The sequence below is a fragment of the Colias eurytheme genome, chromosome 5, assembly GCF_061535395.1.
Source record: "Colias eurytheme isolate Ceu_HAF_F1 chromosome 5, ilColEury1 Martin Lab GWU primary, whole genome shotgun sequence".
NCBI classification, from domain to species: Eukaryota; Metazoa; Arthropoda; class Insecta; order Lepidoptera; family Pieridae; genus Colias; species Colias eurytheme.
In genome coordinates this window covers 3,293,122-3,317,701 of record NC_142984.1, presented here as the reverse complement: position 1 = coordinate 3,317,701, position 24,580 = coordinate 3,293,122, and the positions used below count along the sequence as shown (strand labels likewise).

Here is a 24,580-nt window from a genome sequence, read left to right as displayed (position 1 = left end):
GTAAATTACTTCATATGAATAAAAATTGAATACTGCTGTACTGTTTTGCACAGTTTCTGTAACCAATAAAAGTCTAACAGGCTTTTACAACACTCCTGTTTGCTCTTTACTTACCTATTTGTACTCTCAAGCTACGCCATTATTTACGCCATTTATTCAAATCTATTAAAGAGTGTCATACTATGGATACGTAGGTTCCCGTAGATATATGTAATTTTCAACTTCGGATCCAGACGCATTCTATTAAAGATCTAGCACGTAGCACCCGAGTGGAACTCTGCTCCTCAATTGAAGTGTCAACTCTGAGGTCAATTGTTAATTTCCCTTCTGATTCTTGGTGTCTAATTGCACAGAGACGTCGATATGGGTACTCACATAATTTTTAGGAGGTTAATTTGTAATTATGCAACTAGAAGCAAAAGGAGATTTACAAGATGTTTTACTAGTCTTTGCAGCTGACGTTTTTTTTTCAGACTCATGTTGAACATAAGTACATTAGAAACAGTAAGATTCTTCTGCATTAAAATATTATTAATAGTCTTGGACATTTATGATTGAGGTTCTTATTTTTTAATAATTAAGATATTAAAGACGTACATTTAAGTTTATTATCGTCAGTTAAGTAAGTTTATTATATTATTATTTGCCCTTTATTAAAATTTTTAATAATACGCATTGTACACCTGCAGGATTGATCTCAATATATAAAGGAGGAAAACGGTATGAATTGTTATTTTATGGTATCATGACAACTCTCGTATTATATTTGTGGTTTTAATTCCAGTAAATACGATGAATAATATTTTAGTCATTAGTGGAATAATTTTTAAGTAATGTAGGAAAATATGAAATTTAATTATTCGCATTAATTGCTCAAATTGCTAATCTCTGAGAATTGTCAATTTTGTAAGCAATGCAAAGAGCAATATGAAAGGTGAAGGTCTTCTATTGTTCCGTATCGCAAATGCACCTTGCGAATATCCTGACAACACGTTAAATACGACTCAGTTGCTAAATAATTTCGTATTAATTATTACAAGCGAAACGAAAGATAAATTTATTACAATAGCGTTGAATTTGTTAAATATTTCATAACAAATAACCTGAATTTATAAGAGGGTATTACTCAGGTATCCGTAACTACCGCGAGAAAAAATATAAGTTGACAGCCAGATTCAATATAATAAATTAATGAAAAGATGGGTTGAAAAAGATATTTGGATTTGAATTTTAAAAAGGCGGTGCGTTCAAACAACTGTCTGGTTGTGTTTGTTGAAAAAAGCGACGCTCTTTCTTCTATTTGCCTCTGACCTCAGTTGCTATTGACAATGGCTGCCAGAATGAAATATGGCTCGACTCTAACGAAAATGAGATTGGGGCGATATTCTTCATGCATTGTGTGGATCATCGGTGAAGCGGCAAAGTTTGTCGTTTTGAACGCTTCATAAGTTTTTTAATCACATGTTAGCCGTGACGAAGGTTCAATGTTTTCTTAGGTATCGACCTGGAATATGAGATAACACATAAAAAGCCGTTTAAGCTCCTTCTAATATTTCGATGAATAAAAAAATACAAACCAATTTTAATAATTTCATAAGTAATGGAAATCCGTAGCCTTAAAGTAATTTATCATTGTCGTTAAGGTCAAAAGCGGCATTTAATCGTATGATCTACTTATTCATGTTCATGTAACAGATAACAGACGATCAGTAACGTAGGTAACCGGTAGACCGACACAATAGTTGCCGACGAACCTTCTGAGAACCGGTCTCACTCCTGAGGGCAGCGTCCGCCGAATTTCGCGTCGACCACCCATCGCCTTCCATCTACACTTAACGCCTATATTTATTAGTAGAAACTAGAAATGCTATAGAATCGCAACCAGACCACCCGTTGCATTGATGTTGTCCGCACAATAATCTATATTGAACTTCGCGCCATTTCTTAACGTGTTTGGTATTGAGAATTAAATCTTAGCGGGTGCAATAATTTATATGTATCTATAGTGGTTGGTAAACTGGTATACGGATGTACTCGCAATGCATGTAAATAATTTATTGAATTACTTTCTATTTATTCTGAAAGACCTGTATAATAGAGATGATAATTTTCGGTATCAGAGCAAATATGCCATCAATCAGCGAGTTGGCAATAACATTCCTTAAATCATGCTTCAGTTATATCTCACAGCTAGCAGATTAATAAATTTTTAACACATTTGCACGTGACGCAATGTACCAATAAATTAGTGCGCGTCTTTAAATTGAACTAGGGAACTAGATTGGTATCGCCTTGTTGCTGCCACATTTACAAAGATGACGCATCTACTAAAATATATTGGCAATGATTATAAAGAATAACGTCCGATCGTCGCATGTCGAATAACCGAAAATTTAAATAAATTGGTAATACAGTTTTGAGATTGGTTTAAGAACTGAATTTACCTTATCTATCCACGTGTGGAGGGCAAAAAGTGTAATTTATAGTAGGAACAATATTACAGGTTATTTGAAACATTACCGTCTAGAATATGATACTGGTTACCAATGACTGTGTTTAAGCCGCGATAAATCCCGAGGCAATAAGCCCAGCCCTGACTACAGTTCATTGAGTAAACCTGTAGTATCGGCGCGGGCGCAGCGTCCGACCGCCCTGCCGATGTGTGCGTCTGTGTGTTGATCCTTTGTTTGTTGTAAGTTTAGAAGCTCGCGGGCGCCGCTCTCTGACGCGTTTCTGTACTTTTAACAGTTGTTATTGTATATTTATTGGGGCTGTTGATTTTTTCTCACAATCGATCAGGGAGCGGGATCAGTTTCATATTGAGGTATTGAATTATGTTGGGGATATTAACAGGTTGTTTTAGCTGGGAAAAAACTAGGAGTTATGAAGATGTTATGTATTGCCACGGTATTATATCTTCTATTGAAGGTTACAAATAATAAATAAAGATATTTAGTACGTTAATGCTGACTATTTTCTAATAATTTCCTTTCAAGTACTATGATAATTGATAGAGTTGTGGATGACCCGATGGGCAGGTTTCGAGTCGTAAGGGAAAGTTAAAACTTTCTGAATACTGATCGGTTAAAAGTAAAAGTAACTTCTATGTGGTTCGTATTTTAAATACATTATATAAGTCTTGCATAATTTATTCCATATTACAAATTATCATTTTTACGCTACGCTATCAAACAATTTACGGTAACTTCGTCATAATAACGTGGGTATTTTCGTACAAAAGCTAACAAACGTCACGGAGTTGTAGTTAAACAAAGTGTAATTAGGTGTTCAAACAAACTGGAATCTATAATATCATTTACAAATGCAACATAGAATTGGAGCAGAAATAACAAATCGTAAAAAGTACGGTTTATTGTAAAATTAATTTAGCAATACAGCGCAAAGGTAAGTAACCTGACCTAGTTTAAAACTACGCAAACAGAGACGCTATTATTTTAGTTTTCTTGTGGTGCAATTTACACAATATATGAGCACAAAGCATACACATACACGTGGTAAGGTATCACGTAAAAGGCTTTTAAATCGGTTTTAGACTGCGGTTATAGATAAGTGTAAGTTTGCTTAGCTGTTCAAATAGTTTGGTAGCACCACGCGACTCTACCGAGAAATTATCGTTTTCAACACAGTGCATAAATAAATTAAACTTTATTTGGTCTATTACTTATCTCGGAGCGGATGTTTAACAGTAATCATGTACCAAGATATGGTTAAGATCAATAAAAAAGGGAGAAGTTTATTGTTTTCGAGTTATTTAGATGTTTTTAATTATTATTGCACTGTTTTTAAATTTTGTCAAAAGTAAAATGATTCATTTTTTCTTAGTGTTATAAGTAAACTAACCCAGGTGGAGCCGGGTAAAGAAGTTAGTAGAATATAACGATGTTGGTTAATTTCATCGTTAAAAATACAAATGTATTTTTACAGAACTTACAAGTGTAATTAAACTGGTTTGCTCATAAATGCTACGATTTACGATGCATATGACATAAAATATAGTACCCGACTAGGCTATGAGAAAGGAATATTATTATACTTTTAAAAGACCTTCAGCAACGATGGCTTAGTTAAAATATGTCGTACAACAATAATCCTTTGTCAGAAATCGAAATCGAATCAAAATGCTCTCACTCCTCCCCTTTCTTACTAGCTTTTACTTCATTTTTTTTTTCTGATAATTTGTGAATAAGTATACAATGCATCATTAGGTTAATGATGGCTTAATGTTACCTAAAATTATGAATCATGCATCAATTAACTGTGAGTTACAATTTTGACAACACATAACCTAAAATGCTTTCCAAAGAAATGCCATTCAAAGCCCCTTGTGTACCCAGTACCCACTGTCGAGTGACGTTAAAAGTAAAATCGCTGTTTACAAAACGTGTCGATGTCGCCATGCTGTGTCAACGTCCTAGCTATGTTATCTTACCTGCAGAGACAATGTAATGTAAAATCAGTTTCGTCCTGCGCCATACATACTAAACAGTTATTCGTTGGTTATTCGCGACCGCAATCATGCCTGTATGCATTCTTCGAACTTTTCTTGGTGTTTATAACACTTAGGAATAGTATCGATAGTTTTACATTGTTTTAAATGAGTTACTCATTCATAGATTAATGGTTAACCGTTAGATGCGGTTAGTTTAGTTACGTGGCGACATATTGATCATTTACCTAAAGTAAGTCCAGTAGTTTTTTGTTTTTGACATATGCAAAAGACAAATGTTTTTGGGTTTTTCCTTTCCTCAAAAGTTCACAACAACTTTGTTATGTTTATAGCCTAAGAGCGTATATTACGTTATACCTACGCATATATTTATTCATTTTAAATAAAATTTAATGTTACTTCTGTTTTGTGTTGCATTTCATGTCAATCAGTGTAAAAGAAGCTTGTTCAGCTTTTAATATGCTGTATATGTTGAAATACGATTGATCACTTTAAGCCTATACCTATCTATGCTTTAAAACTGTGTTGAGTCACGCTTGAAAGTTGACAAGTTGACTTGTTTGGCAATGACTTGACTAAAGTCCATAACATCGTTAAAAAGTGTAGACTAAACATATAAAAATAATATTAATTAATTCATGCTCTATACTGTAAAATATAGAGAATATTTAATTTTATGAAGATGTTAAACATAAAATTCTAAATAAAAAAGAAAATCTCATATGAAGTAGAAAAAATTTTACATTGTAACCAGTCTCAAAGTAAAAATAAATATTTTTCATGAAATGCTGTTGCAGTTCATAAAATGCAGCAAATAACTGAATTCTGACGAAACAATAAAGCCATTTAAAGAGTTATTGCTCTTTTAGTTGCTTTCCTCCGCTCTCAAATAACAGTCTTGACTTATTGATTTATCTGTTTTATTTTTGTTCTGCCCTGACCAGGAATTATTTAAACAATTTTACCTCAGTACTATATTAAGTTATATAATTCCTGTAGGCGTGGTGCTTGTAATTGGTACACCTCGGAGCCGTGGGATCGCCGCTGGCGGTCTTTGTCGCCCGGCGTTTAGAGATAACTTATTTTTTATGTTTATTGACCAACATTCGTGGAATCGACGTAAAACAATATATCGCCTTGGACGTTTTAGACTTAATTGCTGTTGGTAAGGTGCAGTTCAATGAAATACTGTCAAAGCGGTAAATCAGTGACTTGTAGTTGTTTTTCTCGGAAAGTTGGGCGCGTCCTGGGCGCGTCTCTACACTGTTTTGTTTTGTTTTTGTCTTTCTATATATTTTAAGGTGTTTTCATATTGTTTCAATGTTAAAAATGTTATTAATTTAATTTAAAATAATAGTTGTTTAGGTCTTCGGACGTTTTCAGTTTTCAGGCATTTTATATTTATAGATCCAGAGAAGGATTAAGTATTGAATATGTTAAAAGCATATCGAAGTACATAATATGTAATAGTCGAGATAAAATCTGTTCTAGTTCACATCCATCAAAATAGAAGGGACATATGAAACAGTTAGGCAAGAACCGGTCCTTGTACATAGAGCCTTTCAATTAAAAGTAACCATTTATTATGTTGATACACTTACAGTAGATAATAAGTCGGCTTATTATCTATGATCCTTAATCCTTTGCTCTATGTATATTTTCAAATATCTCGTTTAAGTGTTCAATTGGGTAATAATGATGTTTTGGTTTAAGAGATAAAAATAATAAGGTGCGTATTATGACTATTATGAGGCCAATTAGCAGGGAAACCTATTTGATTTTGCATTCTTCTTGGATTGGCTGGTCACCACTCACCCTTGATTCATATTTTTGTTTTCTTCTTCACTATGAGATGATTAAAATGATGAAAAATAGAGGTTAAGATTCTATATAGACTCAGATTTTGATCAACGTCGTTATAAAATTTCAGTGTAATTTCTGGAAATCGGCGTCTCATTTGAAATGAGTTCGTTCAACGTCATAAAACATGTGAGCTACATTTGAAGCGTCGTTACATGCAACTACATAATCTTTATCTCGTTAAGTTAATCTTTTAACAGTAAATTATACAGTTGTCAACGTTGCGGCGCGTGTGGTGAAAGCAAGGTGGTCGGCCACACCTCTGCTTTCTTGTTCATTCAAGCTTGTGGCTTTAGGACGTACCTTAGTACCTGTGGCTGTAGTATCTACAGTTTGAGCTATTTACAGATTGAGTACGTGAATACTCTGATGTTTACTGCTTTGTGCTCTTTTATTATTCCATATTTAGGATTTTATCCTGTTCGAATTATTTGCCTGTTAGTCCACGTTGTGATTTACTTCTTTTGTTTCTTAATATTGAATGCGCTATCCGATCTCTGACATGTTTATCAAATTTCAGAATCATTATGATCATTATTCATTTTATGACTGTTACTACCATGTGATTACAATGAAATTCCTGTTTTTATATTTTGGAATTTCTTATTACATTTCGATGCATAATCGAGTCCAGAATGTTTGATGGGTTACGTCACCCGCATATCCCTGGACCATGCAAGTTCAATACTAAATTACTTCACCTGGTGACTCATGCGCAGTTCAATTAAAATGTTACTAGTGGGACATGTTTTGTACCTTATTATCGGCATTCTTTATGACGCACTCTCCATATTTTCCTTGTACACTTATGAACGTCACATGAATTTTGATGCAAATGAATGTACGTAATTATTGTTGGTAGAAATTGTTTTCTTGTAACAGGCCTTACCTGAATTGCGTAAGCGGGGCTTCCTTGTTCCTAGTTTGTGTTTCTCGCATTTTTAATAAATTAACAGTACAATACATATGTATAAAAATACCAGTTTTATTACGTTCATATTATATGTAGTTACAATTAAGTTCTTTTTGTTTGATGAAGATTTTCTTGTTTATTTCTCAAGGTTTGCGGTAGTGCAATTATGATTTTAATAAATTTTTGATTTAACTAAAGTAAATAAATTCAAGACTAGTTTCTTGATATTTTGATTCACTTCGTATTGTACGATTATCACGTGCAGAAATAATCGAAATTAGAACATCTTAGAAATAAACTTTAAAAAAATTGATATCGTAAGTCGTAACTGTTTCATTAAAATATGCAGTGTTGTATTAGAAAGCTTTCCATAATGTTTCCCCTACGGATGTAACGCTCTATACATTTATATATGTAATAGCATTTGAATTGGAGGAAACTGTTGAATGTTAACCGCAGTTAGCCGATAGACAATGGTGAGCTTTTAGTAGTCATTGGTACAGTACTACAGTCATAAAGGCAATCGATATGTTATTGAATAGTCATTTCCTAATCGATGTTTTTGTTACTGTGATGAATGGAAAAAATATTAAAAAATAAAATCTGTTCTTTAAATGAGTGTAGTTAAATACGAATACTTTTAAATTTCACATCAAGTGGTGTATTTACGATTTGAGATACTGATAATTTATAAATAGTAAATACATTAACCTTATCAATATCAATACATAATAATTATTTTTAGATCTTGCTCATACTTCGTATTGTTGTTTGTTACGTCTGATATTCAGACTAAATATAGTATCATATTAGAAAATGGGTGGAATGGTATTTTCAGGAAAAGCTCTACGCGTAGGTTTAACAATTTAACAGTCGGTTCACGGAATTTCAGTGAATTTAAATGAAAAATATTTTTCCGAGGAGTACGAATCAATAGCGATTGAACTTTAAAGTTTAGAGTACACGATCAAACGTTGCACAATGCGACGACAAGCGTCTATCGGGTGAAGGTAAATGTATCTATAATTAACAATGCCGTGTGCTATCTCAGTGAATCTATAAACAAAGAATTCTCACCCACTTCTCAAAGGTGCACAGCCTCGTTCTGTCAACACTGACCCACATAGTCGCATGCCGATATTTTTGATTGCATGATCGTTGGACGCGTCATCGATAATGTAATGACATCATGCCGCCAAATATTATATTATGACCGAGTCGAATTCATTTTGTACGTATTTGTTTTTAAATAATTGATATTTATGAAGGAATACGTAATTGTTTGTCGTGCAGCGATGATTAACGATTCGTACGTGATATGAACACTTAAAAACATTGTAGTGTATGTTTTTAGTTATTAAAACATTACATTTACATTTTCATTTTTAAATTAGATATAAGTTTTAACTTCAGCGAGGAAATAATTAGGATTTAGGAGCGTGGTAACCACGTGGTAACTATATAAGCATAAAATTCAGACGTCTGCTGCCGTCAGAATCCTGATTATCAATACTTTCTTTAAATTAATGAACAAAAAAGGGAATATGTTCACAAAGTTTTATTAAAAAAGCTTTCGCTTCTACTATTAAAATTTCAAATAGAACACGTAGATAAAGTCACCAAGTCATTACTTCAACAATGCATGAGAAAATTAATATTGCATACACTTTTTTCCAACTCATCTTCGATATTAATAGAGTTTTATACTGGACAATAGATAGCTAAAAGTGACAAGAAAGCAGGTCAAATAATGGCCGTTAAACGTGCCAAAAAATTGCAATTTGTTGCTTCATTTGCTACGGAGACACCTGTAACCATTGACAGACAATATGTCTACTTTCACTCAAGAGACTCTACTCTGTAAGTGGTATCCGAACTATTGTACAAGCTGAGTCAACAGCTTTCCTTTATCGCTATAAGCACTTAAACATGAATTTGTAGTAAATTTATTGGAAGTAAGTATAAATGTGGACTCATTTTTAAGGGCACATTCATCCCTCATTATAAAAATCGGTATTGTGTATACTTAGAGCATCAGTAATGATTCTGGATTTGTTCATTTAAATATGTTTTATTATATGTATTTTTCTATTCAAAGTGTTACGTAAAAAATAGATATTAGCGAAATATAACACCTAAGTTTAAATTGATTTTCTATCGACAACAGTCGCTTTGGACTAGCGAAATCTAGACCAAATATGACGCAATATCTTTGAGCATTGGTCGTATTCTACTTTCTCTAGAAACGTAATAGTTTGCATAAATTTTAATTTAGGTATTTAGCTTTACGATCAGATATGTCGTAATTACCTACAGCAAGAGAGCTTAGTAATACGCTCACTTCTTGAAAAAGGAAGTTTAATAAATTTATATTTGTCGAGAAAAATTCTTAGTATCGCAAAGAATGCTAAGCACTTGAGAGTTAAAAAGTTCGAATAAAAAAATGGTTAGAAACTGTCCTATAAGTGGACAGTGGTTTTATGCCACTGAATTGAAATGAACCATAATTTCTGCAAATTATCTTTTACATCTGAAAGTCAAACCATTCAAACCTACGTATATTTACGATCAATATAATATAGTAGGAAGAAATCTCTCTCCAACCTCCGGCAACTGAATAAGAAAAACCCTAGCAAAGCGTTCCCACGTTCTGCCAACGCCAAAAAGCCAATTAGAATCAAGGAGCGAAGCATTTCGTCGCCCAAGAACGGATCGTTAGCGGTCAACCACAGGTCTGGGAGACGAAAATATGAGACTTTACGTTTATACACTTTGTTCTTTACATACCTATAAAATTTTATAACCCCCGGCGGCTCGTTCAATTGAATTCCGTGAAAAATTTACTTTTACACCTTCATTTTATTGAGTTCGCCGTAAATGTAAGTTTCGAAATATAATATTGATTTAAGATTAACATAAATCTATAATGTAAAAAGACTTAGAAATAAATTCTAAGTCTTTCTCTTAATACATAAATCAATTTTATAATTATTAAACTGTTTATAATTCATATCGATGCACTTGTTAGAATTTAGACACATAGGACTAGAAATAAACGGAGAAAGTTCCGTCATCAAAATTCGTGATAACGCGAATAACGAATCTAGATAATCAAATTTTATCTAATATTTTACTTTATAAAGCTTCATATTACTTTATTGGCTTGATTAAAGATGAAAGAAAGAAGAATAAGTGGACATAAAAATAAAAATGAGCTTTTGAGATTTATGTATGATTTATGGGTCTTTCACTCAATTCTCACACATTAGAAGGAGATATAATTTCGAACGTGAAATATAAATATTGCCGACTCATACGTGATTAAATGCTAATCAACCATTGACGTGATATTTTCTACCACTTTCTTCAGCGGTGTCAATGTAATCATTAAACGGTATAGATATTGACATGACAGTCGCGTACGCATTAGACACGCGTGTCGAGCATTGTAATTGACAATGGTAAATCTATATAATCTATAGTAAAATCTATACTTTGTTACTACACACGTATCTAGTCCGATTTTATTGATATTTTAAAATGACAATCAAATCAAAGCTTTAAAATAAAAATCTACCTAGTATCTGTACCACAGAACAGTAAAAACATATAGAAGTGCTATAATGTCATAATTAGTATGAAAACCAGTGTCGCCAAACCCACACATTTAAACCGATAGTTATACAGTACACTACAAGTAAACTATGCCTTTGATTGGACATCTTAATTTGAGTAAAAACTGACTTAGGTTATAAATTCAGCATTTCAATATGTACCCTAACGCACCATGTTACGGTTTATTTTAGTATAACATCCCTAGGTATATTAGCTGTTTTGTTTCTCAGTGCACAGAAATTCCAAATTCGAAAACATTCAGCTACTCCACAACAGAGGGCGTTAGTTTTCGATAGATATAAATTTGAAACGCAACACATAGAGATAAGGTTGAAATTTGTGTCACTCAACATTAATGACATTAACTTGATATTTATCTGATGCTATGCTCTGACTTGCAAATCCGTTTACTTTACAAAATCCGGATTTTGAAAGACGGATTTATAGAATAATCCGGAGAATCCGGATTTAGCGGATTTTTAATGAAAAATTTAACTTTTATGTTTGAAACGTTTATTATTATGTAAAATCAATAAAAAACATGAATCTTAGTTAAATCAAATGTATTTATATTTTTCAATACCTAGAAATTAACTAGACAAACTCTAAAATTCTAATAAAATAAAATCTCCCATCAATTGTATGGGGAGTTGCGTTCCTACGTGCGCGCACTTTCATACTAGCCCATGGGTGGAGAGACAAAATAGTTGCGGAGACAAAGTTGCTCGTGCGCGCTAGCTCTAAAATATAATCTAAAATAAAAAATTACTTTTGTTTTTGAGACATAAAATGAGACCTCAAAAATGACAATGCGTCTAATGTAGTGTCATTTAACCGGCTGCGAATTCGGTTACAGATGATTCCTGCTGCGGAAAAAGCTCGCTCTGATTCAACGCTTGTTGGTGGGATGCATAAAAGATGTTTGTAGGCGGCCTCCAAGTATCGGCCTCGCGAACCACTTTCCTCAAATAATGCCATTTCTACCCGCACTAAGCTGAGTATGTCAGTTTCTAGCTGCCGTCGGGCACATTTTCTTCCCCAACTCCAATCATTTTTATTTTTGTTAATTCCAGATCCAATTTGTCTCTATAACTAAGATGCTGAGATTCAGTCAATTCGCGTTGTCTCGATGTTGTTGTCGACGATTCGACTGTATTAGCCTCAGACTCAGACACTTGAAGATTATTTCAAACTCAAACTCAAAACTCAAACTCAAAAATTCATTTATTCAATTAGACTACTATTTAGTAGCACTTTCGAATCGTCATTACATAGTATTTTTAACATTTACCACCGATTCGGAAAGCAGTATCTATGGAGAAGAATCGGCAAGAAACTCCATAGTTGCTCTTTTAAATAATGTCAATAAATTTACATAGTATGTAACTTATATCTACCTAACTACATAATATGCCAAAGAACTGTCCTGTGGTTTTTACGCGACAACCCTCCATGGGTCTTTATCGTCCATATATTCCTGAATACTGTAGTACGCTCTCTGAACTAGTACATTTTTTATGTAAGTTTTAAATTTAGAACTACTAAACTCTTTAATATTGTGAGGAATTCTATTGTATAAGCGTATACCTTGACCCATAAATGAATTTTTAACTTTAGCTAATCGGAAAAATGGCATTTCAATTCTATTCTTGTTCCTTGTGCCATAATCGTGTCTATCTCCTACTCTTGTGTGTAAGTCAGAGCTTTTGTGTACATGCAAAATATTATTAAATATATACTGTGATGGTACAGTAAGGATACCAGTATTCTTAAAATGATCTCTTAGTGAGTCCCGAGCACGTAAATTATATATAGAGCGAATGGCTCTTTTCTGTAAGATAAATATAGTTTCTATATCTGCAGCCCTGCCCCACAGTAGAATTCCATAGGACATAATGCTATGAAAGTAGCTGAAATAAACCAATCTAGCCGTATCTTCATCGGTGAGATGCTTTATTTTTCGGACTGCATATGCAGCAGAACTGAGCTTACCTGCAGCGGTGTTGACATGGGCTCCCCACTGTAGTTTCTCGTCCAATGTTAACCCTAGAAATACAGTAGACTCAGTAGGATGCAATACCTCCCCGTTCAAGGTAATATCTCTGTTCAACTTTTTTACATTAGGAAGTAAAAATTCAACACAATCGGTTTTTTTGGCATTTAATAATAAATTATTGGCAGTAAACCATTCAGATATGTGTAAAAGAGCACTGTTCACTTCGTCAACATTTGGGTCATGCCTATCCACATTAAAAATTAATGAGGTATCATCTGCAAACAGAACTATTTCACACCTATCCTGCAAATAATAGGGAAGATCATTGATATATACCAAGAACAAGAAGGGACCTAAAATTGACCCCTGTGGAACACCAATGTTAATTGACGCACCGCTAGAACGTTCTCCATTAACAACTACAGTCTGTATCCTATCATGCAGGTATGACGCTATGAGGTTCTGGGCTTTTCCTTTAATTCCATAGTGATTAAGTTTACGTAACAAAGTACAATGTTCAACGCAGTCAAATGCCTTGGAGAGGTCACAAAATATCCCTAGAGCATTTTTTGAGTTTTCCCATGCCTTATATATATGTGTTAGAAGTGCAACTCCAGCATCTGTAGTTGAGCGCCCCTTTGTGAAACCAAACTGTTTGGTGTGCAGTAAATTATTAGATGCAAAATGACTACTCAATTGGTTTAATATTAACTTCTCGAATACCTTACTTAATGTTGGTAAAATAGAGATAGGTCTATAATTGTTACAGTCTTCTTGATCGCCCTTCTTAAATAAAGGTATAACTTTACTAAGCTTTAGTAAATTAGGAAATGTACCATAGTCACAACACTTATTAAATATGGAAGCTAAATTTTTCGCAATATTTTCTATTATATTATTAACTAAATTTACGGACATTCCCCAAAGATCACAAGTATTTTTAAGATTAAGCGTCTTAAAGGCAGTAACAATATCATTAGCAGTTACGTGTCGTAATTCAAATAATGTACTGCACTCCGCAACATGGTCCCTCAAAAAGGTCTCTGCAAGTGCTGAAGACGAATTTAAACTATTAGTAATAGTAGCAGGGACACTACTGAAGAATTCTTCAAAAGCAAGCGCAACATCAGCACTTTTGTCAATAACCCTGTCATTATTTACAAGTTTTATGGTATTACTTGATTTGCTTTTACCCATTTCACCATTAATAATTGACCAAACTGTTTTAACTTTATTATCAGAGTCGCGTATTTTTTCTTTGATATACAAACGCTTTGCAGTGAAACAAACTTTTTTAAAAATTTTTGAGTAATTTCTAACATAACTAAGAAAAGATGGGTCTTTATTATATTGCTTCATACCATATAATTCATAAAGAATGTTCCTGCACCTATGTATACTAGCTGTCGCCCATTTACTAAATGGTAAATCGTTGGTAATATTTAAAGATTTAACTTTAAATATTTTTTCAAATTCTTTATGTACTAAATTAAAAAGATTTTTAAACATTTCACACGGACTATTAGGATAGGATTGATCATTTAGTACGGGCAGGTTTTTATTAATATTATTCCTAAATTTATTAATGCCTTTTTTAGTTATAGGCCTAACATTAATCCTTTTAAATGTAGGTATGCAATCCCATTCAAAAACTACTTTCTGGCCACAGTGATCCGAAGTCAATGTATTGAGAATATTTTTCTCTAAACAGATGCAGTCACAGTATATATTATCAATACAAGTTGCAGAAGTAGGTGTAATTCGTGTGGGTTCGTTAAAAAGTTTATATAGATTAAATGACTGAAACAAATTAACAATTCGTGTAGCCGTTTGTGTTTGTAAAAGTAAATCAATATTAAAATCGGCTTTCCAAGTCCACAGTTTTACAAATTACTTCTTCTATTTCTCAGCGTAAGCTGAAATACGTTCCAGTCGACGCTTCGAATGGTGATAAATTGTTGTAAACAAAAGTCAACAGTAATGCAATGTGATAAGATCTAAATTCAAACGTATTATTTCTAGGCCCGCTTCGCGACGTGTCGCGATTCGCGCCAAATTCGACTGCTTGCGCGGGAACGGGATCCACTTACAGTGCCATCTATCGTCTAACGCAAGAAACATTAGAACCTATAAATATTGTAATACTGTGCTAATATGTTCAAAAAATCCGGATTCCATTCTTTAAATCCGGATTTAAAAGCCTACTTAAATTCGAGCAAAATCCGGATTTATCGGATTTCGGGTAATCCGGATTGCATTCCCTAGCTCTGAGGGATGTCAGCCTTGTTATCGATAATTCACAAATAAATATTTTTTGTGTATTTTTTTCTTTCTTTTATATGAGTATAGTATAATGTGTCACATTTTGGAGTATGTTTATTACTACTAAGTACGTCTTTTCATATTATTATTATTAAATAAAAAACGGAATAGAATAGTATTAATCTATATTTACAAAATACAAACAGAAAATATGCATTATTTTAAATCTTGGAACTGCCGTAGGTTTGCTGTATCGGTGGCCTTTGTTAGACCGCTTAGTGCTGTTCGGCATCCAGTTAACTCGCCACGTTGCATTTATCCATTTCTCTTTTAAATTAGCCTCTTTGGGAAATCTATAAATAAATTGGACAAATGAAAGCTAAGGAAAAATAAAATAAAATTGAATATTTATAATGTTTGTCTTTTCGTTTCGTTCGTTCGTTTAAGTATCGATACTGTCGATATACGCCACAAGCATCACTAAAGCGACATTCGTTTGTTTATTGCAATAATATTCCAGAAAGTCTTGTTTGCTGTTCAATCTATAATAGTACTAATTTCTTACGTATTAAGGTTCATTTTGACTAGATATTTGTATACAATTTTGACAAATTACGACAAGCGAAGTTATAACATAAAATATAATTAAAATAAATAAAAATAAGACTTACCGATGGTATGAAATGCCTTCATTGCTGATATTATTTCGTCTGCTATCATTTTTGCACTCTAATACCGAACAACACGTCCTAATTAATGAATAAATATGGAAAAAAGGTTTGACAGCTGACAACCGACTCGAATATTTTTCTGCGCATAACTGAGAGCAAGTTAGGTGATCTTACCTTACTAGTGACACGTGGGCCACGCCCACATCACACTTCTATCTACTTTACTGTTCTGTGATCTGTACAATTCACTGTATAAAATCACAATAAAATGGAATACGTAGTGTTCACTTGTTCATATCATTATGCATTACATTATGTTCAATTTTAATATTACCTACTTAAAATGTTAAATAATAAATATGTACTAGCAATAAAACTAAAAAATATTTCAGTTAATTTATTAATGTTACTTTAATTTCCTTAATACGTATACAAAATGTTTAATTAGATATCTTAGCAAAACCATTTATTCAGTATACAGTATTTAGTAGGTATACTGGGGATTTCTTATTTATTTCGTAATGTATATTTTATGGATTTTTAATCTGCATTTATGAATTAATTAGATTAATTATTATGATAACTCATGGAAAAACTAGTCCGTTTTCTTATGGGCATGCTTGTATGGAAAGGTATACATTTTTGAGTAAAGCAATGCCATTTGGTACGAATGTTGTACTCGTCCACCTAAGCCCAAATCGCCTGGTAGCCAGTGTCTACTCCCCGGCAGAAGGGAGGGAGGGGGGGTTATAGAACAGAGCGCCCGGCGCTCGGAAAAAAAATTCTGGCGGATTCATTTGGCCCTTTGAGTCGAGTTTGGTGTCGTTATCAGGTAACTAGATGATGCCCGATTCATTCCCCATACCAGTTTTTTAGGGTTCCGTAGCAAAATATGTCACAATCTTTAAAATAATAAACTTTTGGCAGTGGCAAAATCCAAACAAACCAGTATATTTTTATATTTTTGTATCAAACTTGGTTTATAAAAAAATACTGTCTGAAAGGCCATTTCATGCAGATTATAAAAACATTAACATGTAACATATATCTTACCATTTTCAATGTGAAATAAATTATAGAAAGTACAGGAACGTTCGTCAGCGCAGCGTAGGGGACGGCTAATAGACCCGAAAAATAAGCAATAACATAAAACAAAAACCAGTCAAGTGCGAGTCTGACTCGCCCATCGAGTGTTTCGTACTTATTTGTCCTATACCATGTTATCTTGTCTGGTAGGACCTGGTTAACTGATACACACAGTACACACACTTTCGTCTTTATAATATTAGTGTGATTTTTAATCATCTTTAAATTATAAACGAAGTCAGGTAACATTGTTAAAAATAAAGATATATAATAATAGAACGTTTTTGTATTAATAATAATGACAACCACCTCCACAATCACATAATTCGGTACATTTGAGCTGGCGTATAAAACACTTCAATCTGGAATTGCAAGATTTCACGCACCGACATCTTATCAATTCAAAGCTTCTCTTTTCTTTGTATTTCAGATGGGCAAGGAACATTTTGATTATTTTAGGTCCCTAAATATATACAGCCTGTAAAACTGCCCTTAAGGTGTGTTGCTTAAGGGCAGCTTCTGTGGGAGGCAAATTTTCGATTTGCCTGTCCGTTTTTGTTAAAAATTTGTTTGCGACCCTCATTTACTGTCACAGCGGTGTACAATGTAAAAACAAACATGTACTTATAATAATTATAAAAAAAAATATAAGTTCTGGATAAGAGTATCCTTAAAATATCGTGACCGTCCTTACCTATCATGCATTGTAATCACAAACTTTTCAATTTCACTGTCTGCATATTTGCCACTGTAAAGTGCTTCAAATCCTCGTATGACATTCTGATATGCCTTCTATACCTTAAATGCAGGTGTACCTATAGTTCTTTTAGACCTTCTAGCTTTGGATATATTTTTATAATTATTATAAGTACATGTTTGTTTTTACATTGTACACCGCTGTGACAGTAAATGAGGGTCGCAAACAAATTTTTAACAAAAACGGACAGGCAAATCGAAAATTTGCCTCCCACAGAAGCTGCCCTTAAACAACACACCTTAAGGGCAGTTTTACAGGCTGTATATATTTAGGGACCTAAAATAATCAAAATGTTCCTTGCCCATCTGAAATACAAAGAAAAGAGAAGCTTTGAATTGATAAGATGTCGGTGCGTGAAATCTTGCAATTCCAGATTGAAGTGTTTTATACGCCAGCTCAAATGTACCGAATTATGTAATTGTGGAGGTGGTTGTCATTATTATTATTTATTATTTATTATTTATTTATTTATGTAAAGGTACCTTACAGCTAAACTTACACTAGGTATTACATTAACAATTCAATACGCTAATTAAAAGGTACACCAATAACAATACATAATACTGTGAGTGAGCAAAGTATAAAGATAAAGAACGATATTAACAATTACAAACCCTATATTATATATAATTATAGTTAAATAAAAAGGTAACAATAAACATGAGTGAGTACAAGTGTGATTGTAAGTGTGTGTGAGTGTGTGTGTGTGTGTGTTGTTTGTGAATTTCTTTACAAATTTTGGTCAATAAGCTAATTATTAATACAAAAACGTTCTATTATTATATACCTTTATTTTTAACAATGTTACCTGACTTCGTTTATAATTTAAAGATGATTAAAAATCACACTAATATTATAAAGACGAAAGTGTGTGTGTATCAGTTAACCAGGTCCTACCAGACAAGATAACATGGTATAGGTAGGACAAATAAGTACGAAACACTCGATGGGCGAGTCAGACTCGCACTTGACTGGTTTTTGTTTTATGTTATTGCTTATTTTTCGGGTCTATTAGCCGTCCCCTACGCTGCGCTGACGAACGTTCCTGTACTTTCTATAATTTATTTCACATTGAAAATGGTAAGATATATGTTACATGTTAATGTTTTTATAATCTGCATGAAATGGCCTTTCAGACAGTATTTTTTTATAAACCAAGTTTGATACAAAAATATAAAAATATACTGGTTTGTTTGGATTTTGCCACTGCCAAAAGTTTATTATTTTAAAGATTGTGACATATTTTGCTACGGAACCCTAAAAAACTGGTATGGGGAATGAATCGGGCATCATCTAGTTACCTGATAACGACACCAAACTCGACTCAAAGGGCCAAATGAATCCGCCAGAATTTTTTTTCCGAGCGCCGGGCGCTCTGTTCTATAACCCCCCCTCCCTCCCTTCTGCCGGGGAGTAGACACTGGCTACCAGGCGATTTGGGCTTAGGTGGACGAGTACAACATTCGTACCAAATGGCATTGCTTTACTCAAAAATGTATACCTTTTCCCATAAGAAAACGGACTAAACTAAACATTTTGATGTATAATAATTATTTTTAAATTACTTACTTAATCAAAATAGCTACTTATATATTTCCTAGGTGAATTAAATGAATGGCGGATGAGTACTTTATAATAAATTCATTAAGTGATTTGTTAAAAGCTATTGAATGAATAAATACAAATGAATATTGATGCGGTTTGCTGCTCGTGAATGTATTCCAACCGTTTCCGTTCACTACGACGAAGGTTGTTACTATGCTCACAATTATATGATATAATAAATAATAGTATGTTTGATCTAAAGCTCTATGAGTATTTTTGATATATTAAATGAATATTTCAATGTACGTACATACAATAATTCACGTTGGATGATACAAATTTTTCAAGTTTCAATGGAACAACGTGACATATTTTCATACAGTACAAACGCAGCCCCAGGCATTTATTTGAGATAGAAATACAATACATTATTTGTTTAAACTTAACCCTAGAAGCCTAATCTACGCCTGCGAGGCGTACAAGAATTCGAAAATGGATGTATCTTTTTAACGGTTGAAGCTAGCGCGTCGTACTCTTTAGTTATCACTTATCTCAGTGGCCGACGGGAGCTAGAGGACGATGCCTGTATCGTTAAGGTAAGTCCCGCCATTTTTGATTTATCGAAGTTTTGCACGCCTGTGAGACGTATGTTTAGGCTTTGTGTAACTTTTAACTAAGATTAAGTGATTTTACTTTTGATTGTTATTCGTGTATTTTATATCTTTTTTTAGGAATTGTTTCAGGTATAAATATGTCACGGTCCAATATATTAAATGAAGACGACATTATCGCGATTTTGAACGGAGAAGACGTCCTTCTCACGAGGATTCAAATTCCGAAGTTGTGGATGACCAGATTATCGACGACGTTCAAAGCGAGGACGAAAATAATAAGGTGTTTGAGTTCGTTGCGTCATTACAAGAATCTGGGCCCTCTGAAGAAACTAATCCAACCATGCATGTCAAAATTAGTATGCAATAAATGTAAAAAATCTGTGTGTGGCGAGCACAAGGTTGATTTATGTGTAGACTGTTCCTAAAGTTAATCTAGTCCTTTACAAGTCTGGTTAGTTGTAATGTTTGATCTAAGAATATATAATTAGCGTTAAAAAAAAATTGATACTCTATAAAAATAATTTATGTTTTAGTTGATTTTGAAGAAGTTAATTTTTTGTTCCAATTTATGCATATTGTTTTTTATGTTGTAATAAACAACTGTGATTATAGTTATAATTGATAACAGTGTGGTTTTATTTTTAATTTATTTCCCAAATTCAAATTTCCGCTTTATTAAAATAATAATAATTAAACAATATACCTAAAATAAGGGCTTTTATATGTGTACGCCTCTGAGACGTATATTAAGGCTTTGTGTACGTTCTATATAGATTGGGCTTCTAGGGTTAATAACACTCAAAAATTATTTCATTTTCTACTTGTAGTGGTAATTTTTTTTCCACTGACCTTATTGCTAGCTCGTTAAATCTTAAAATATACGTTTGCGCTTATATGCTTCATTATAGTTTTATGTGTTTCAATAATAACATGATTACGACAGGTGGGCTTTCAATTCAGTAAAAACATGAACCTAATAGCCTTTTATAGATTATGAATCACTGACTCAACAAACAAGCTGTTTAAAATGTTTTTGTACGAGCACTAAAGTGATAGAGATAATTGAATTTGGACACGTAGTTTGCGAGTAAATTACTGTCACATCAAAATCAAGTTTTCAAGTTTGTTGTCCAGGAGCAATCATTGTTTTTATAACGCAGCACTTGAAGTAAACTGTAAAGAAGATACCTAAAAGATCATCATTATTAAAGGATTATTATACCTACATTTAATTGAAACTGCGATTATTTTATAATTACTTACTTACCTTATATTCACATCTTTTATATATGTCGCAGGCCAATTGTCGCCGTTTACAAACTACCTATTTCTGTGTAGTTTTAAAAACAAGAACCTAACCTAACCCACCCCCTTATCCAAACCAAAAATTTCTGATTACGAATTTTTGGCATATTACAAAATGCAGGCCGTTTGTAATCGGCGAAATATAACAATTTGCCTGCGACATATACATTACAAGAATAAGTAAGCTAATTGATTATTTTTGTAGTTTTACTCTCTAAAAGACAGCAGGAACTAAATTTCTTTTGAGACCTCACATGATACATCTTATTTTCCTATATCCCTTATATTAAGTGTATTTAATCAAAATAACATTCAACCTATACGTTCTATTGGATTCACACTTAGAATTTCGACCCTGACTGTATACCTATATAAATTATAATATGTATAAACAGATTACAGAGGTATGGTATTGTATACAAATTGTTTGTAGACCTTAGAATATGATAGGCAGACATTCCACGAACCGCAGCAACGGATGTAAATGTTGTCTAGTTTGTGAAACAAGCCTCGAAATGTAAACATTTGCCTCGGAAATGGTTTATGTGAAATGCTTTACTCAAATTCGACGATTTGCGGATTTGATTTATAGTTCTACAATATTGCATCATTTTGCCAACATTGGATTTGAATTTTTATTGAATTATGATAAAAATTTCGACATTTGCACAGTTGCAAGTTATGTAATTTTTTGATTTGATATAAAAAGTTGCATAGGTAGTTCACACAGCACACTGAAGGACTGTTACCATTTGTGCATTAAAATTTAAATATTTTTATCTAAGAAATAGACTTATTATTGTCAAGGCTTTTTCTATGATGCAGGAAAGCTGATTTTCGTTATTTATATATATGTATTAAAATTGGTTTCTTTTTATTCACAGTTGAGTGAAGAAGTGCAGAGAAAACAAAGTGAATACCAAAAGTGTCTCGAGTCTTACAAGCAGATGAGAGCCAAGTTTGAAGAAAATTATCTTAAATGTAAGTATCAATTTGGTCTCAGTATAAAATATAAAAAATTACCACAGTTTCTCATATTATATCCTTTACATTTTCTGCTATTATACCTAAAACTACTACCACGACCACCTTTTATGTTCTACTGCATGTTAAACTGACAATAAATATAATAATAAAATACCATATTTATGATAAACTCATAAGATAAAATATTCCATGGCGATTCCATTGAACTTTCAGACAGTAATTTCCACCACGCAGGTTTTATTATAAACATACCTACCTAGCCCACGCCAGAATTACTCAACCTATTGAACTACCCATTTCTAACTAAATATTTGCGTCTATGTAAACAAATGAACAATCGTATGCCATGAAGCTTATTTGAGCTTGCGAAGGAGAAATTAATTGGTATTTAGTTATTAGTATTGGTATCTACTATTAACTTACCTTAGGTCGTATAAACTAAGGAAAGTACATCTATTGCAAAGTTAAGTTTGTACCGTTTCTCAAATGTCTACGAAAATATCATTTTTTTACCTTTAAATTCTAAAAAAATTCACACGATACAAGATATATTCTAATTAATTATTATATATGTAATTAAATTACCAAACTCCCGTCCTCATTGCTTAGTAAGATTTAGCAAGCCGCTCATTACATTACCTCGTGATAACAGCCACCTCTGGCGCCAGGCACAATTGCACAAACAGACATACCTACTTATCAGCTCACTTGTTTGTCGAGTACGGTGCATTTGCGTAAATATAGACTGTTATTTGTTCCACCGAAATTATAGAATATTGATTTAAACGTTGCATGAGCGGTAACCGCTTTCTATCACGACCCATGAGGATAAATGCATTCGGAAATAATGATGCACCAGACTGTGTGCAAATGTTTCTTTTGATTTGTATGTTTAAGTCGCAATTCAAACTTCAGTTTTACAATTATTTTATATTTCATGTCGATTAGGAAATATGTAATCACAAAAACGCTAAAAATAATGGGTATTATTTTTTCCTCATGAAACATTCTTTGTCTTTTAGTACTTACAACTAAAACATAGTACGTCTGAACGATTCGATTGGCCGCATTTCTCAATATATTTTTTTATTTTCCAGGTCCCACGAGTAGAGGAGGTCGCAAGCTAGACGAGACACGCGACAAGTACGGCAAAGCGTGTCGCCGCTTGCACCGAGCGCACAATGAGTACGTGCTGCTGTTGGCCGAGGCGACCGAGTGCGAGCGCGCGCTGCGGACGGCGGCATTACCTGCGCTTCTGGACCAGCAGCGGCGGCAAGGGGAGGCCACGGCCACCTCGTGGTGGGTTCTGTGCACATTGTGCTTGTAGCGACACTAACACGTGCTGCGGACGGCGGCATTACCTGCGCTGCTGGACCAGCAGCGGCGGCAAGGGGAGGCCACGGCCACCTCGTGGTGGGTTCTGTGCACATTGTGCCCGGCGTAGATATGGCGAAGCGCATTTTTTGACGTGACAATTCTTATAATTCGATAGAGCCAGCTGCACGCACGAAAAAACATGACTCATGCGGCGTTACCTCGCTCTGAGGCGTTCCATGTAAGGCTTGAGGTGCAAGCGAGAGCGAGGAACGAGCGACAAAGAAGCACAATCGGACGTTGTCACGTTCAACTATCGTCCGTAAACCGACTTTATAGACAACCAATTTTTTTTTAATTGACAAACTATTTTCGACATTGTTTTCATCGAAATAAAATTCAAAATCAAATAACAACAATTTATTTTGGCGAGCATCGAAGCGTCACACGCGAAATGTAGTGCGCTGCGGACTTGCTTTTTTGAACTTTATTTTAATTAGGATAATGTCGATAATAGTTTGACAATGAAAAGTGCGCACTGCGCTTCCCCATATCGGCGCCGGCCCTAACACGCACGTGCTGCTATTGGCTGAGCGATGGATTGCGAGCGTGCGCTGCGGACGGCGGCACTACTATGTTTCTATTTATTTATTTATTTATAATCTTTATTGCATACAAAACATAAATAAAAATTTCACACACACAGACAGAAATTTCACATTTGATGCAAAGGGCGGCTTTATTGCGTCAAGCAATTTCTATTAGTACATATTTATGGTGATAATAGGTGGAAGGAATTGTAACTGAAAGCACGGAGGAACGTTATGACCCGTAAAATAATTTATGGAATATGAAAATTATTTTTAACCCGTAATATTTTGATTCAGATTTGACAAAAAAATAATTGCGAAAAAAATATGAACGTATTTTAGTATTTTGTAGCATGATTTTATAATTATTTACTCTATTTTATAGGAAAGGGGTCCTTTTGGAGGTTGTTCAGAGATCAGATTTCAGCACAGACAAATTTAAGGAGATTCAGAGCAAAACTGAAACTACAGTTCAAAATCTTAGGCCACAAGAAGAATACAAAGAGTTTATGGAAAAATATAAGTAAGGAACATATTTCTTATCTTTTGGAATAACATAAATAAAAGTGTTTTTGTACTTTAAAAAACATATCTTAT

The 24,580-nt window shown here is 33.6% G+C and overlaps 1 protein-coding gene and 1 long non-coding RNA gene across 2 annotated transcripts in view; one reads left to right on the top strand and one right to left on the bottom strand.

The window, feature by feature from the left end:
* Positions 1 to 24,580, top strand: part of FER (tyrosine-protein kinase Fer) — a 44,821-nt gene that overhangs the window by 9,712 nt on the left and 10,529 nt on the right. Inside the window, exons 3-5 of the mRNA XM_090101826.1 lie at positions 21,977 to 22,073; positions 23,177 to 23,378; positions 24,369 to 24,506. Of these exons, the coding sequence (XP_089957952.1) occupies positions 21,977 to 22,073; positions 23,177 to 23,378; positions 24,369 to 24,506 (437 nt within the window). The remainder of the gene's footprint in view (positions 1 to 21,976; positions 22,074 to 23,176; positions 23,379 to 24,368; positions 24,507 to 24,580) is intronic.
* LOC149908361 (uncharacterized) lies at positions 15,283 to 16,016 on the bottom strand. The gene is made up of 2 exons (XR_016456762.1): positions 15,786 to 16,016; positions 15,283 to 15,467 (listed from the first exon to the last, which is right to left on the bottom strand). It is a non-coding gene; the product is annotated as an uncharacterized LOC149908361 (long non-coding RNA).